Below are 14,471 nucleotides of genomic sequence, written 5' to 3' on the forward strand. Positions count from 1 at the left end.
GGAAATGAAGTATAAATGTAGGCCATTTCAAATTTTGAGTTACTATTTTGTACGACCGACTGCAAACTTTTAGCAGAATTTGGACTATTTACATTTTTTTTATGACGTACTCTTACTTCAACTTGCATATGTTATATATTAAGGTAGCTTTTGATTTGCTTGATTAGGTGAGTTTATTTTTTTTAAATCCACCTAATCACTCGTTTGATACGTTTTTTATTTAATCAAGTTAATCGTTCCTATGAATGATTAAGTTATATTAGGTAGGTTAAAATAATATCTCCTCATCCCCTATGATTATTTATCACATTCATAATCTATCATATTTTTCCAATTTTACCCTTCTCCTGAATTCAAACTCACCACCACTTCCTTCCACCGACCGCCCATGGCAACCCCCCGCCAAAGGCCGACCACCGCCGGCCGCCGCTGACAATCTACGATATTTAAATTTATTCCTTACCTGTAAAACTAAGTCAAAATTCAAAAATGGTGTGGAAACGTGTAACCTCAACTTTCACACACTATTTGGTTTTAATTCGAAGGAATTTTGAATGGACATGACTTTTTTGGCAAAAACTTGTGTGAGACGGTTTCACGGGTCGTATTTGTGAGACGGGTCCTTTATTTGGGTCATCCATAAAAAAAATATTAATTTTTATGATAAGAGTATTACTTTTTATTGTGAATATGGGTAGAGTTGACCCGTCTCACATATTATTATCCGTGAGACGGTCTCACATGAGACTCACTCGACTTTTTTTAAAGTAGGTCTGCGGGACAATTAGACGTGGTACAACCAACCCAAATGATAAACTAATAATCATTCCGACAACAACAACAATTTCGGGATATGATCACCTGAATTTCCACCCACTCTCAATAATCTGAAAATCAAAACCCCAAACGGCAAAGCGGAAATGGAGAACTTGAATTCGAATCCGGGGGCTGTTTCGTTTATGGAAATTTTTATGCTTCTTTTACATATATATGATATTGGGACACAAAATAAGGAAAATATAATAATATATATTATTTTAAAGAAATCGAAAATTTTAATTTCCCCGCCTACTTTCATTTTCCCGCTTAAACTCCAGATCTTGAAGGCATTGAGCTGTCCTCCGTTTGATCCCATTCCACCTCCATAACCACCGACTCGCCGGCGGACGTCAGTTTTCGCCGCCTAACAGTTGGATCTTCACGAATGGCAGCGAATCAACCACACCTAGTAGATTTTTCCAAAACACAACGCCTGGTTTTCCTCATTGACCTCCAACCCCTCATTTTCCAAAATCAGTCGGCCTATATTGCTACTGTAACCTCCGCCGCGTCTCGTTTGCTCCGTTTCCCGCCGCTCTCCAACTCTCTTTTTGCCTACAAATTATTCTTCTCATCCCTGTCTCCTCTCAGATCTGCCGACGTGCTCCCTCGCCACCTCTGCTCTCCATCTCTCTCTTTCAAATTCCCTCTTCAAACTTTAGCGTCCCTGTCGACCAACCTAAACTCAGTTCTAACCCTTCTTGATCTGCCAAATCCTCCGGGAAGTCCACTTGCTCTGCATATTCATAGCGCGCTGCTTCAGCTCGTTCACGACTACGGTTGGGAAAATGACAACGAAATTTCTGTAGGTAGGGATAAATCAATGTTTAGTGATTTTTTAAAAATTCCTTCGAATTTGGTTCTGTTGTTTTCTCCGCTAAAATTTCTGCTAGATTCTATTAGTTTTCATGATTCTGAAGAATTATCGGTGAAGTTTGATGGTATATTTTCTGCTGTGAGGGAGGCTTTTTTAAGTAGGGATATGCATGTATGTTGGAATGATGTCAATAGCGATGAACTACAGCTTGAAAACATCAATGATGAGAAATTAGACAACAAATACATGACCCAATCACAAGTTCTTTTGAATTGTATTAGGAAAATGGGGTGGGGATTTTGTTCGACCAATTGGATTGTTTTGGGATCAGCTTTGTTGCCGTTTGGGTTGATTTATCCACAAATTGGGCTACCATTTGATTTCGTGGATTTTGGTGGGACGGATGAGAGCAAATGCGGTGGACAATTGAATCTTGAGATATTGGATACGAAGGGGATGCCTTTAGAATACAAGTGCTGTGATCTTGAGTTTGTGAAATTGAAGAGTTTGTCTAGTGCTATTAGAAACAATAATGCATTTGGTAACTTGGAACTCAGGGATTCACAGGGTGAAGACCATGATGAAGACTCTTTTTTGAGTCAGTTTGGTGATGGTAGTCTCAAGTTGTACGTTAAAGCTGTGCTTGGACATCCTGAGCTTAAGAAGATCAGATGCTATTCAGAGCATGTTTTTGTGCGCGAGTTCCTTGAAGAGGTGGGAAAAGGTGGAAAGAAATGTAATGGGGACTTTTTTGCAGACAGGGTTCTTGAATCACTGCATAAAGACATGGGTATAGTCCATTATAGTAGTCAGATTCCCACCTGGAAATTTTTTTTGAGCTTTCTCCATACAAACGGTTTCTCGGCTGTTGTCTCCCTTTTGAGTGCCAATGGGCATACACGCATAGGGATTCTAAAACCTTTCACAGCTCATTTGGCAATTCTATCCATCTTGGACTGTGGTAATGTTTTATCTAACTGTATTAGTCAATCGAAATTGCGAAAGATAGAGGATCGGGTCCGTGATACTTGTGCTGAAGCCTTACCTGACTCAATTCCTTATTTTGATTCCCAAACTGAGTCCTCAACATCTGGAAATTATGAAAAATATGCAGTTGGAAAGAGGAAAAAGAAACGAATTCAACTGTATCAGCAGATGACATGGAGTTCCTTCTGCAAGGCAGCATTTGAAGGATCTCAAATGGACTTGTTTGAGGTGTACACTGCCGGACAGTTTGAAAATTCTAAAAAGCTGAAGTTTTTGAAATGCTGGATGAAACAAATTGAGAAGATCGATCCATATTGCTTAACAACATTGCTCCAATCCCAGTCCACGGAGGAATTTTCTGCCTGCTGTGTTCCATCTGCAATGGAAGAGGCTATGCTTACTTCAAGCTCAGAGAGTTCAGAATCTTTTTTTAATAATCTTCCAAAGAGAATCCAGCAGGGTCTGGAATCAGGAATAGACTTGCATATTCTTGCACAGCGAGTGGTCAAATCATCCATTCATTGGTTGCATGAAAATCGTGCAACTAAGAATGATCATATCGATCAATCACAAATGCAAATTCAGGATGGTTCTTGCAATGATGCCTTTGACATCAAATTGATGGAGCTTATCCTAAGGGAACCTAAGGAAATGAAAGAGATGCATCAGGAACAAGATTCTCCCTCGAAAGCATCTCAAGCCCCTTGTTCATCAGAAAACATAGTCAGAGAGTATCCTCTTTTTTTCATTATATATTCCTAATTCTAAGAACATCTAAAGTTGCAATTTAGCTTTATTTTTATGTGCTTCCTTAACCGCGCAACAGTTATGAACTACAAATTTTTCTTCGACTGGAGATTATGCGATCAGATGTTTCAGCAATGATAGAGGAATCTCGAAAACAAAAATTGCTGAAACAAATTTGTTCTCTCTTAGAGATCATTCAATATCTTGTGGCAGGAGGTATTCATGGTCCTATTAGCTTATATGATTACGTAGAGAGGAGCATCAAAGCAAGGTAATCGTTTCATTTCAACCTAGAATTCTATATTTTCTTCATTTTCTTCCAAAATGGGTCCAAGCATTTACATGTCATTGAAACGATCATCAAGATTTTGACAGTATAGTATAGTATAGGTACTCAGAAGAGCTTGGAGACATCGTGAGAAAGATATACACAAAAATGGATTTCCTGCCATTCGGCGATGAAGATGAAGCACCAAGTCTTTCATTATTCAACAGCGAGGATAGCAATCAATCGTGGAAAGATAAACATGAGAAGGCTGAGGCTTACAGCATTAGTCAATCTGTCTCAGAAGAAGACAAGTACTCAAATTGCGAAGAGAATAAAAAAGAAACTGGTGAAAATGATCATTCTCAAATGCTAAATAAAGCTCGTGAACGGAGGGAAAGGGCTCGAAGATTCTCGTCCTTCACCGGCCGGGTCCAAGATTTGCAAAGAGTTTGGGCTCCAAAACAGCAGCAGAAAATAAAAGATAAGTTGGATTCTCTTCCAAAAAAATCAAAAAGAAAGGATTGGCATGAGCCTGGTTCTAGTGTAGTACATGAAACACCATTGACTGGAAACAAGCGTGCGGGCACCAGACAAGACAAAGAACAAGAAGATTTGGGAAACTCTTATTCTGTCTCCAAGGCCTTGTTTCAAGATATATTTCCTGAGGACAAATCAACAGCTTGAAGTTGAGGTGTATTTGATGTATTTAATCTAACATGCGAACATGGTAGTGTTGTATCACTTACCTGTGTAACAATTTATTCCTTTCCTGAACAATAATGTTAATTATAAATTGGTTTTTATACTTCATTATGACCAAAGTAACAAAAGAAATTGATGTAGTTTTTCCTTTGTTTTTCGGTTTTCGTTGTTCAGCTACTGAAAATATGTTACTTCTGATTTTCGTTTCTTTAATAATTAACTAGCAATTAAATATCTCCACGTTAATTTCCTCAATTCTAAAGTGGCAAAAAGTAGATCTTATATCATTATCTTGTAAACTAAAGACACGAAGAGGAATATTACCCAAATATTCTCTTCATGTTGCAGAACAAAATAGAAGTAGAAATCCAACATATTCCAAAATCTTAATTCCCTTTTAAGCGGTGAAAATTGATATTTAATTTAATAATATAAAGTTGAGATCGAAACCCACGCAACAAAAACATGAGCATATTCCATCCATGAGACATTGGTATATACCCAAAGTTACCGGTGATAACATTTTCCTATTCAATAAAATTTATCAACCAAACAACCTTACGCCGGTATGCTGAATAGTTGATAATTAATTAATAATTCTAAGTGGGTCCCGACGGCGCACCATTGACGACTCCGAGCACGGAAATGATGTCATTGATGGCGTCATTTGCATAAGCATTTTGATTGTCTGCAGTCGATGTTTTGCTACACCCATTGCGTTTTCTTCACCTTTTCCCCGACGTTTTTGGAATTTAGAGATACGACCTAGTATAATAGGTGCAATTTTTTTTTTATTTATATATAATGGGGGAGCTCTTTGTGCGCGCGTAGCATAAGATCTAGCTGTTGTTGGTTGGCTGAGTCACCATGATTTAACTCTTCTCACAATCCTGTCGAGCCGGGAGTGAAAGGCGCCTGAGGTGAACGATTTCACCTTTTGGAGCAAGTTTTTTATATATAAAATAGCAATCATTAAAATAATAAGGCTGAAATAAAAAATTTGTACCATATATTGAGTTTATTAATGATAATTAAACTAAAAAAATCAATTTTTGTTAAGTATAAAATGGAATTTTTAGTTTGATCATATACTAATACAATGATCAATTTATTAACAGCTCGTATATTAAAATGAATATCATTCTTTTAAATGAATAATGATTTTTTTTAATGTTTCAAACACTTCTTTGATTGACTTGATATCGATATGATAAATCAATGCATAGTCTACACGATAATATTATGATAATTCAAGTTAGCTCTAAAATATTCCAAAATCTTATTAAATTTTTATGTCGGTAATAATTTTATGTATACACATTCGATTCAGACATTAAAACGTACAAGACCGGTGAAGCCCTATAGGTAGTAACCTGCGCCCGCACGCGGAGGATCGATATTGCGCGACTAGCATATACACGCGCCTAATCAGTCGCATACTTACCCTTCGTGTTCTCCACCGGTCTTTTTTGTCTCTTCCCACCTCTCTATTTTTCCTCGTTTCGCTGGCACCTCAGAACCCTAGTTCCCTTTGCGCCCGACGCAGGCGCATTCTGTGCTGCGCAGAGCCACTTTTTCCTTAAGATTTCGAGGTAATTCACTATTCTTTTTTAAATAGTATGATTCGGTATTCTGTGGTGTTATATCGATTTTATTATACAGTTTTTTTTGTGATTGAAGTTGTGTTATTGCTTGGTAGAGAATTGGATTGTGCTGAATTGACGTGTTTAGTTTTTAGCGTGTTTTGCTGCTTATTTCTGATTCTGTGCATGCGAAGACAATTAAAGCCGGAAGAAATTGAAGAATGGCGATTTTATAAGGCGATCTGTGTTTGAACGTGGGTGATTTTGTGTCAGAGTTTTCTTGGGGTTTTATTTAACTTATCTTCGAAAATCTTTAATTCGGCTTTTTTTTTGGTCGGGGATTTGATTTTATTTTATTTTCTTTGCATTCTTCAAGATTTTCTTGTGTTAATAAGACAAACAACAGATGTTTTGTGCTTTTTCTTGAGGGAGGGTGAGGTGAATTTCCATTAAAAATCGCTTTTCTTTTTTTATTTTTTGACAGACGTATGCTGAAGTGTGTTTTGAATTGGACAGACATATACATTTGATTGTACATGAGCTTATTGAAGGAAAGGATGATGGATTCTGAAATTTTGTACCCTTATTTTACAGCCTCTTTGTTTGTACACATTTCACTCACTCACTTGTTCTCATGCTTGAACACACTTCGTTCTGTCGAGTGTCTTCTCCTTCGGCAGATTTTTACCGTGTAGTTTGAATGGTAGGATATGGGGAACTCCATCTCTTCTTGCCTCCGCCATCTCAGTTTTGAGTTTTTCATGTAGGGTTTGACCAGTCTGATTTGTCCGATGAGCGTGGTTAGAGGCTACCGCGTTGATTCTTTTGGTTTACCCAGAGTACACCAAAGGTAGCGGCTGCTGGCTCCCAAGGTTTTTTTTTTTTAAAAAAAAGTGTCTTCCCCTTGAGCTGCCTTGGAATCTTATTGCCCTTGGGAATTTGCCATATAGTTTCGGGGCCCTTGAAAAATAAGCCAAAAAAAATACTTGGTTCAGTCTTGTAATTTGAACTTGCACACTGCTATGTTGAGTAAATTTGTTATAGAAATCTATGAATTCATATATTCACATTTGTGTGTATCGAGCTTTGGTGGACATTGCATGGAGTTGATATTATTGTTTCGAAGCTACTTCACCTTTTTCACTAGATTGATTTTTAATGAAATTGTGTCAGTTTTTTTATGGAAAACTCTTTTTTGTAATGGATTCTAATGTCTTGAAACAGGATGACGGTTGGGAGTTTGGGTCTGCGACAGCTTTAAACAATTCTCAGTTAATGTTTTCTGGTCTCTTGTGACTTGCTCAAATCGTATTATCGGCTCTTCAAATGGATCGCCAGGACACTTCAGGTTTTGTTAGTGGTGGTTGCTTCCGCACAAGGGACTTTATAGTTTGATAGTTGACTAATAGGTTTTTTTCCCATTCTTTTCTTATCCACCCACGTCTTCTTCTCTGACATATAATTCAGAAGCTCGGTAAATTATTGCTTTTGTTTTAATTGAATTTAAGTTGTGTTGGCCAAGTTGCAAGTTCAGTGCATGGATGGTATCCCTGGCTATACCACTCTCCCTTCTGCATCAAAAGATTTGGAACGAGTTTTACCTCACACAGTTGTCTCTGCTGTACATGTTAATTCACCTGGTGTGCCAAGTTCTTTATTTTCAGGCGGATGTAAGAGAAAATGTAATGACGTTAATGGACATACAAATGTGAGAGATGGGTCTCCTCTGGCTCTTGGGTTGGGGCTTTCATCAATTTCCTGCACCACCACATCCTCGGGGAAAGAATCGGAAGAGGAGTCTTCTATAGATCTTGGTCTAAGTATTAGCCTCAACACAGGAGATGAAAGGCTACACAATTCGAAGAGGGTTTCCACTGGCACTCTGAATTCATTTGCGACAAGGAAGCCCACTTTAGATCTTCAGTTGAGCCTATCCACCGGACCCTCTAAATCTGACATCACCACTCTCAATCATGGATTAATTTCTCATCCGGGTAATTTTGAGCCACCAGCTGTAACTTCAACAGTCCAACTGGTGGATGAAGGATCAACTTCATCCCGGTGGAGAATTGGTCCTCTTGTTCCCCCGTCACAAAATTTTGAGAGTTCTACCCTTTTCTACATTGATCATGGTTGTGTGAATCCTAAATCTGTGATACCAAAATTTTCATCATCTACAGTGTCGTCAAGCTTAGTTGGCCCTTCTTCTGATCTCCCTAATCAACAACACAAAAAGAGTGTGAAAAGCTGCAGCTTCGAAGGATGCACTAGAGGTGCCAGAGGTGCTTCTGGCCTCTGTATTGCTCATGGAGGTGGCAGGAGGTGTCAGAGGGTCGGGTGTCAAAAGGGAGCTGAAGGCAAGACTGCTTTTTGCAAGGCACATGGAGGTGGTCGCCGCTGCGAGCAACTTGGATGTACCAAAAGTGCTGAAGGCCGCACCGAGTACTGTATTAGTCACGGTGGTGGTAGACGGTGCAGTCATGTGAATTGCAGTCGTGCAGCAAGAGGTAAGTCAGGCTTGTGTATTCGTCATGGGGGCGGCAAAAGGTGCAAGATGGAAAATTGCTCGAAGAGTGCCGAGGGTATATCTGGACTCTGCATATCCCATGGAGGTGGCCGCCGTTGCCAATACCCAGACTGCAAAAAGGGTGCTCAAGGAAGCACCATGTTTTGTAAAGCTCACGGCGGTGGCAGAAGATGCACATCTTTCGGGTGCACAAAAGGTGCAGAAGGTAGCACTCCATACTGTAAAGGCCATGGTGGTGGGAAAAGATGTACATCGCAAGGATGCTCGAAGAGTGTGCATGGGGGGACTTTATTTTGTGTTCGTCATGGTGGGGGCAAGAGATGTGCTATTCTTGAATGTACCAAGAGTGCCAGAGGGCGCACAGATTATTGTGTCGGCCATGGTGGCGGAAAAAGGTGTCAGTTCGAAGGTTGCCCAAAGAGTGCTCAAGGGAGCACAGATTTTTGCAAGGCACATGGTGGAGGAAGACGATGTTCTTGGGGACAATTGGGTTCAGAGTTTGGTGGTACATGTGTGGTTCCATGCGATAAATTTGCTAGGGGAAAATCTGGCCTGTGTGCTGCCCACAGTGCTCAATGTCCTAACAAACCAATTAAAGAAAGCTTTGGAATGGATTCGACAACTAATGACACACATTCCGCAACATCTACACAAATGAAAGGCATTTCTGCAGCTGGAGACGTTCTTTCTTACCCTATCACCGTACTCGATCATGCACAGTTGTTCCCTCCACCAAATATGCCGAACCAGAATTTCACCTTTGGAAATGCTTGCTTGAATCATCTCTCTCTTCCCGAGGGCAGGGTGCATGGAGGTAGCCTGATGGCAATGCTTAGGGGTGGTACAAGGAACAATATTCAAGAAATCAGTGGTGGTGTTGAGCCAGGAGAGCCCTATCCTAGAACTCATAGTTGACTGTAAGCACTTTTTCTTGGTTTCAGTCGACTAGTATGCTTTGTGCGTGTATTTGATGTCTGGCCGTGGTGGATAACAAATTGTTATTTTTTGTTACAGTGTCACAAAATGTACAAGTGTGTGCGTATGTCATAAGTGTCTGAAGTTAATGTGTGGTATTGGGATTTCTACAGTGTCAGATTAAGCTAGGTTTGACTCTGTTATGCGTAAATATTATCATCTGTATTTGAACCATAGTTTGCTTGATTTGCTGCTGGTCATTTCCTCTGGCTTTCGACCTTTTTATTTAGGTTGTGTGAGATGCACTCGTGGGTTAGTTACTATGCATGACACCCACACGAGTTTACACAATTCAACTGTATTATACACCCAATGATCCCTCGGGGGAAAAAATTTACACCCATTACTTCTCATTGCATTAGCCATGCGAAACATATCGTATCTTCGATTGTACCGTCAAATTGTAAATAGTTGAGGGAAAGAACAACAAAAATTGGGCAAAGTCAGATTTTTGCAGGAATCCTCCCGCCACTTTATTTATAATATTCATCAACCGACAAAATCATTATCACAGTATAAAGCTACTGATGGTAAGAAATGACAACTAAAGAAAGTCGACAATTGAGAAGTTCGGCGGAGTTATAAGCAAATAAAATAGAAGAAAAACCCGCACTCGATGTTTTCCATCTACACATCGAAAATCATTACAATGTAATGCAAAGGAGTGGTCGTATCCAATGTCATCACCCCTTCTACACTTTCCTGACCTCAATGTTATGAGTGGATTGGAACCGCCAAATCGGCTGCCTGCCACTTTGAACCAGAGCAACCTCCTCGCCTTCTTTCACCATTCCCTGATTCTGTAAATTGGCAAAAATTCAGCGTGAGATGAGAGCCGGTGGTTTTTATTGCACAGTAAATAAGAAAATAGACATTTCAGGGAAGCTTGAACGCATTGGAAACCACTAGCTTCTCAGTTTTCCCCATTGGTCGAAGAACGGCAAGAGAATGTACGTAGTTGTTTACTTGGGATAATATTCCCAAGCAAATGTTAGCTGTAGATCATCGACTGGTAGAAACTACTGGGAAGGCCGATACTAATACTATTGAGTGTTCACCTTTAATAAATCTAAAGCAGCGGCGAATGACTCCTCAGCATCAGAAGACAACTCCATGTAAATGGGGCTGACACCCTGGTACAAAGCCAGTCTCTGTTGTACTCGCTTCCTGTCAACAGTTGCATGGCAAAAATCTGTTAACGAAATGGACTAGTCAAGACTAATCATTTTCGACAAGTATAATTTTTCCCAATTAACTTGTCGAATAATCAAATTCAGTTGAGAGTTTATCTTCAGCCACCAAAATGCTATGACTGAATGAACACAATCTCGTATTAATACGTACAATCATTTTTTAAAAGCTGCTGCAATGCAATTGAAATAATATAAAAATACTTACTCATTTGTAAAGGCAAATATAGTGCCTGAAGGCCGATAATGGCTCAGTAAAATGGCCATGAATCCTGTTCTAGTGAAAACAACAATTGAAGTTCCAAGCGTATTTGACATCATTGTTGCGTGGAAAGCAAACATTTCACTCATATGGTTCTGCATATACCCAAATACATGGTAAAATTGGGCTGCATGGAGGAGGATATGCATCGGCATGCATAAAAATCATGCAAAGAGCATTGGCTTGGGAATTGCTAAACAAGAATGCACTTACCTTGAAGGCTTGACCTAGATTTGGAGGAGTTTGTGCACCCACTACAGTAGCTTCAGTCCGCAAGGAGACATTGTGCATTACCTTGACAGCTTTGAGAGGAAACCTTTCATTGAAAGACAAATCATTCAACAATTTTTTCTTAGTCGAGGTCAATTCATTCACAACAAAAGTTGTGCAAGAAAATATATGAGAAAAGGATAGAGATTTAATGTCAAAATAAAAACCAATTTACTTACTTCCCATGAGCAGTTTCTCCAGAAAGCATAACTGCATCTGCACCTTCTTTAACGGCAATGGCAATATCCGAGACCTCTGCTCGGGTAGGTGTGGGATGAACTATCATGCTCTCAAGCATATTTGTGGCCACTATGACGGCTTTTCCCATACTACGACATATCCTGATAATTTCTTCCTGCAGTTGTCATATTTTGCTTTCTTGGAAAATAATTTGGAGTTGGTAGGGAACTGTAGAAATATTCATGTTTCTTCTGCTCTAACTGGCATAGCAGGCAGAGAGAAGTCATAAGATTACCTGCAACAAAGGGACCTCTTCAATTGGCAATTCTGCACCAAGATCTCCTCTGGCAACCATGGCCTGAGAAAGAAGAGAAAAATGACCATGACCTCAATGTATTTGGTAAATGAATACCAGATTAAAAGTAGAGATAACTCAAAAAAGAGAAGTAGCAGTTTGGCTCCAATGGAGTACTGCCTCAACAGCCCACCTGCTGTTCCAGCTGTTTCCCTCTTGCTGACAACAATAGTACGAGTTCTAGTATTCTTTTTCAAATGGATAAATAACAGCTTTTAAGAAAAATATAAACACCAGTCAACACAATAAGTACTAACTAAAACCATTTGAGACTTGATTGTCGGGATTATTCAAAATAAATTGGCTTCTTCAAAATGAGTTTTGATCGTCTCAAACTAAAAGAAATGGAAGTAACAATATTCTTCCAACGAATTGATAACATCAGTGTGCTAACCCCATCAGAAGCAGTTATTATTGAATGCAGATTTGGGATGGAATCTGCACTCTCAATTTTCACTATGATATGGATGTCTGCACCACAATCTGCATTGTAAAGATTATGAATCCTCAAGTTAAAGACCATAACTTAGTTCATCAGGTAAAATTAACTGTTCTCTAGCAGCAAATAAATCGATAAAATTTTATGTTTACCTTTCAGGTAATTCTTCAATTCATGTACCACAGCTGCATCTTTAACAAAAGAAACAGCATAGAAGTCAACTTTATTGTCCACTCCAAATTTTATATCATCCCAGTCTTTTTCTGCAGCAAATAAACACCAAAAGGTCCTTTCAGAGACTAAGCACATCCTAAAGAAATGTTATTTTGAGCACTTGCTACATGATTATTTAACTTGATGGGACAAAAAAGCTACGATGTATATTAAAAATATCATTACTGAGTCAGACCTGTAATGGATGGAAGTGTGGCGCTTTTTCCCCTAACATTAAGATGACGTCGGGATTTAAGTTCTCCTCCATCAACAACTTCACATTTCACAGAATCATCAGTCTTGGATCTTACCAAGAATGACATCATGCCACCTAAAAAGACAAGAGGTAGTCAATAGAGAAGCAAAGGTAAAAGCAAAATCAAAATATATTGAGACTAAAATTTCAGTACGAGCAAGTGCACAAAACTGCGGGAGTAAATTTCTTTAGTAAGTAAATCGACCAAGGAAGTGCTCAAAAGTTCAATTTTGTGATGTACAAATTCCCATCCGTAGGCTTTGGTGAAGTTATATGACCTTGATTATAAATCAATAGGTTTGGCCAACATCATAATTAATCAACAAAGTCCAAAAGAACCAAATCGATTTTGCATCTGGAATAACAGTTCAAATCTTTCTGTGGAGCAAGGAAGTTGATCTGTCATTAACCAAAAGGAAAGAAAACAAAAGGAAAGAAAAGTTACAGCATCATACCATCAACAAGAAGCATGTCCCCTACTTCTACATCGTTTACAAAATCATCATAGTTAACACTGACAGAGTCTGCCGATCCGACTCCCCTTCTAATTGTGAAAGTGAATTCCTGACCAGAATTCAATTCAATTGGCTGAGGTAAATCGCCACTCCTAACCTCAGGACCCTTAAAAAAAACCAAATACCAAAAGCAGATACATCAGATGATAATGCACAACACTTAAGCATGTAAAATAGAGATAAATGGACGCCTTGCAGAGCATTACTTCTGGATATAATTTTAAATGGAAATGTCAAATTCACCATAAATGTAATGATGTTTTTCAAACCTATGACATCCTTTATTGACAAATGTTTCCATCAACGATATAACTGCAAGTGTGATTAACTTGGCTGAAGTTTTAACTAAAGGACCGTTTTGTCACCCCAGTTAATTCATGCGTGCCAAAAGAAGAAAGACTTGCCTTGGTGTCAAGCATGATGGCAATAACATTGTCCTTTGCTTGGGCATTATATTCCTTGACCAAATCGATGACCTTCTGATGAGATGCATGGTCTCCATGGGACATATTAAGACGAGCAACATTCATTCCAGCCTCTGCCAGCTTCCATATCATTTCTCTGGTGTTGGTAGAGGGACCGATAGTGCAAACAATCTTTGTCTTGCGCCTGAATATAGGCTTAGACCACATTCCCTCTGGTAAGCTGTCAAGTTGCTGAATTCCTTGTAGATACTCATTTTGCTGCTCCTCTGCCTGATCAAGAGACAAGCAACGAGAAAGATGCATCAATAATAGATGTTGCTGTACTTAATTTTCTCTCACACGCAGATAGGAGTCCATATCATCCAGTAAAAGACAAACAAATACAAACGCAGTCATTCACCCCCAAAACACACACTACGACCAAATAAATCAGCGAAAAAATGAAAACACGAAACCTTGGCAGCATCTTCAGGGGACACTTTAATGGCTTCCGTCTGGACACCAGCGGATGCCCTGATCGGCTCGCTGAAGTGGACAACCCCACGGCGGCTACTACTCTTCTCGGCTCGAGCCAAAGCCTCCGACATGAAACCAACATTTGGCTTCAGCTCCAGCTTCTTGGATTGGATTTCAAGTGATCCAGAGCCAGGATTCGGCGAAAATGCGCCATGCATTGACCGCGCCGACACCGCTGTATTCATCGCCTAAATCACGATACAACAAGAGAGAGAGTAATCAGCGGAGATGAATGCAGAGAGATATAGGTGACAAATTGGGAAAGATTTTGCACAAATCGACAACAAAATTGGAGTTTGCGAGGCGTCCTTCGTTTGTATCGCTTCGCTTTATGGGAGAAAGTTGGGTCTGTGTTGCTTTCAGGCCAACAGCTAACCACTAAACGACGTCGCGTTTTGAGATTTAGCTTTGGGAGCTGCTATTGC

At 39.4% G+C, this 14,471-nt stretch overlaps 3 protein-coding genes across 5 annotated transcripts; 2 read left to right on the plus strand and 1 right to left on the minus strand.

The window, feature by feature from the left end:
• The first annotated feature begins 1,090 nt into the window (after window positions 1-1,090).
• On the plus strand, window positions 1,091-4,428 carry LOC140977086 (uncharacterized). 2 transcript variants are annotated; one of them, XM_073441648.1, is made up of 3 exons: window positions 1,091-3,354; window positions 3,450-3,641; window positions 3,761-4,428. In XM_073441648.1, exons 1-3 carry the CDS (start codon window positions 1,205-1,207, stop codon window positions 4,320-4,322), a joined length of 2,904 nt encoding a protein of 967 aa, XP_073297749.1. In that variant the 5' UTR covers window positions 1,091-1,204; the 3' UTR covers window positions 4,323-4,428. The 2 variants fall into 2 exon arrangements, with proteins under 2 accessions (XP_073297749.1, XP_073297750.1); XM_073441649.1 differs by having other exon boundaries at window positions 3,756-3,931.
• Window positions 4,429-5,715: 1,287 nt separating this feature from the next.
• LOC140977087 (uncharacterized) lies at window positions 5,716-9,611 on the plus strand. Of its 2 annotated transcripts, XM_073441651.1 has the most exons (3): window positions 5,716-5,932; window positions 6,408-6,773; window positions 7,148-9,611. In XM_073441651.1, exon 3 carries the CDS (start codon window positions 7,461-7,463, stop codon window positions 9,363-9,365), a length of 1,905 nt encoding a protein of 634 aa, XP_073297752.1. In that variant the 5' UTR covers window positions 5,716-5,932; window positions 6,408-6,773; window positions 7,148-7,460; the 3' UTR covers window positions 9,366-9,611. The 2 variants fall into 2 exon arrangements, with proteins under 2 accessions (XP_073297752.1, XP_073297751.1); XM_073441650.1 differs by lacking the exon at window positions 6,408-6,773.
• Window positions 9,463-14,471, minus strand: LOC140977089 (plastidial pyruvate kinase 2-like). Its single transcript, XM_073441652.1, has 12 exons — window positions 13,986-14,471; window positions 13,510-13,800; window positions 13,046-13,211; window positions 12,531-12,665; window positions 12,274-12,384; window positions 12,077-12,165; window positions 11,623-11,685; window positions 11,327-11,502; window positions 11,091-11,193; window positions 10,824-10,972; window positions 10,484-10,592; window positions 9,463-10,225 (listed from the first exon to the last, which is right to left on the minus strand). Exons 1-12 carry the CDS (start codon window positions 14,229-14,231, stop codon window positions 10,118-10,120), a joined length of 1,746 nt encoding a protein of 581 aa, XP_073297753.1. The 5' UTR covers window positions 14,232-14,471; the 3' UTR covers window positions 9,463-10,117.

This window comes from Primulina huaijiensis, chromosome 5 (genome assembly GCF_012295235.1).
Source record: "Primulina huaijiensis isolate GDHJ02 chromosome 5, ASM1229523v2, whole genome shotgun sequence".
In the NCBI taxonomy this organism is placed as follows: Eukaryota; Viridiplantae; Streptophyta; class Magnoliopsida; order Lamiales; family Gesneriaceae; genus Primulina; species Primulina huaijiensis.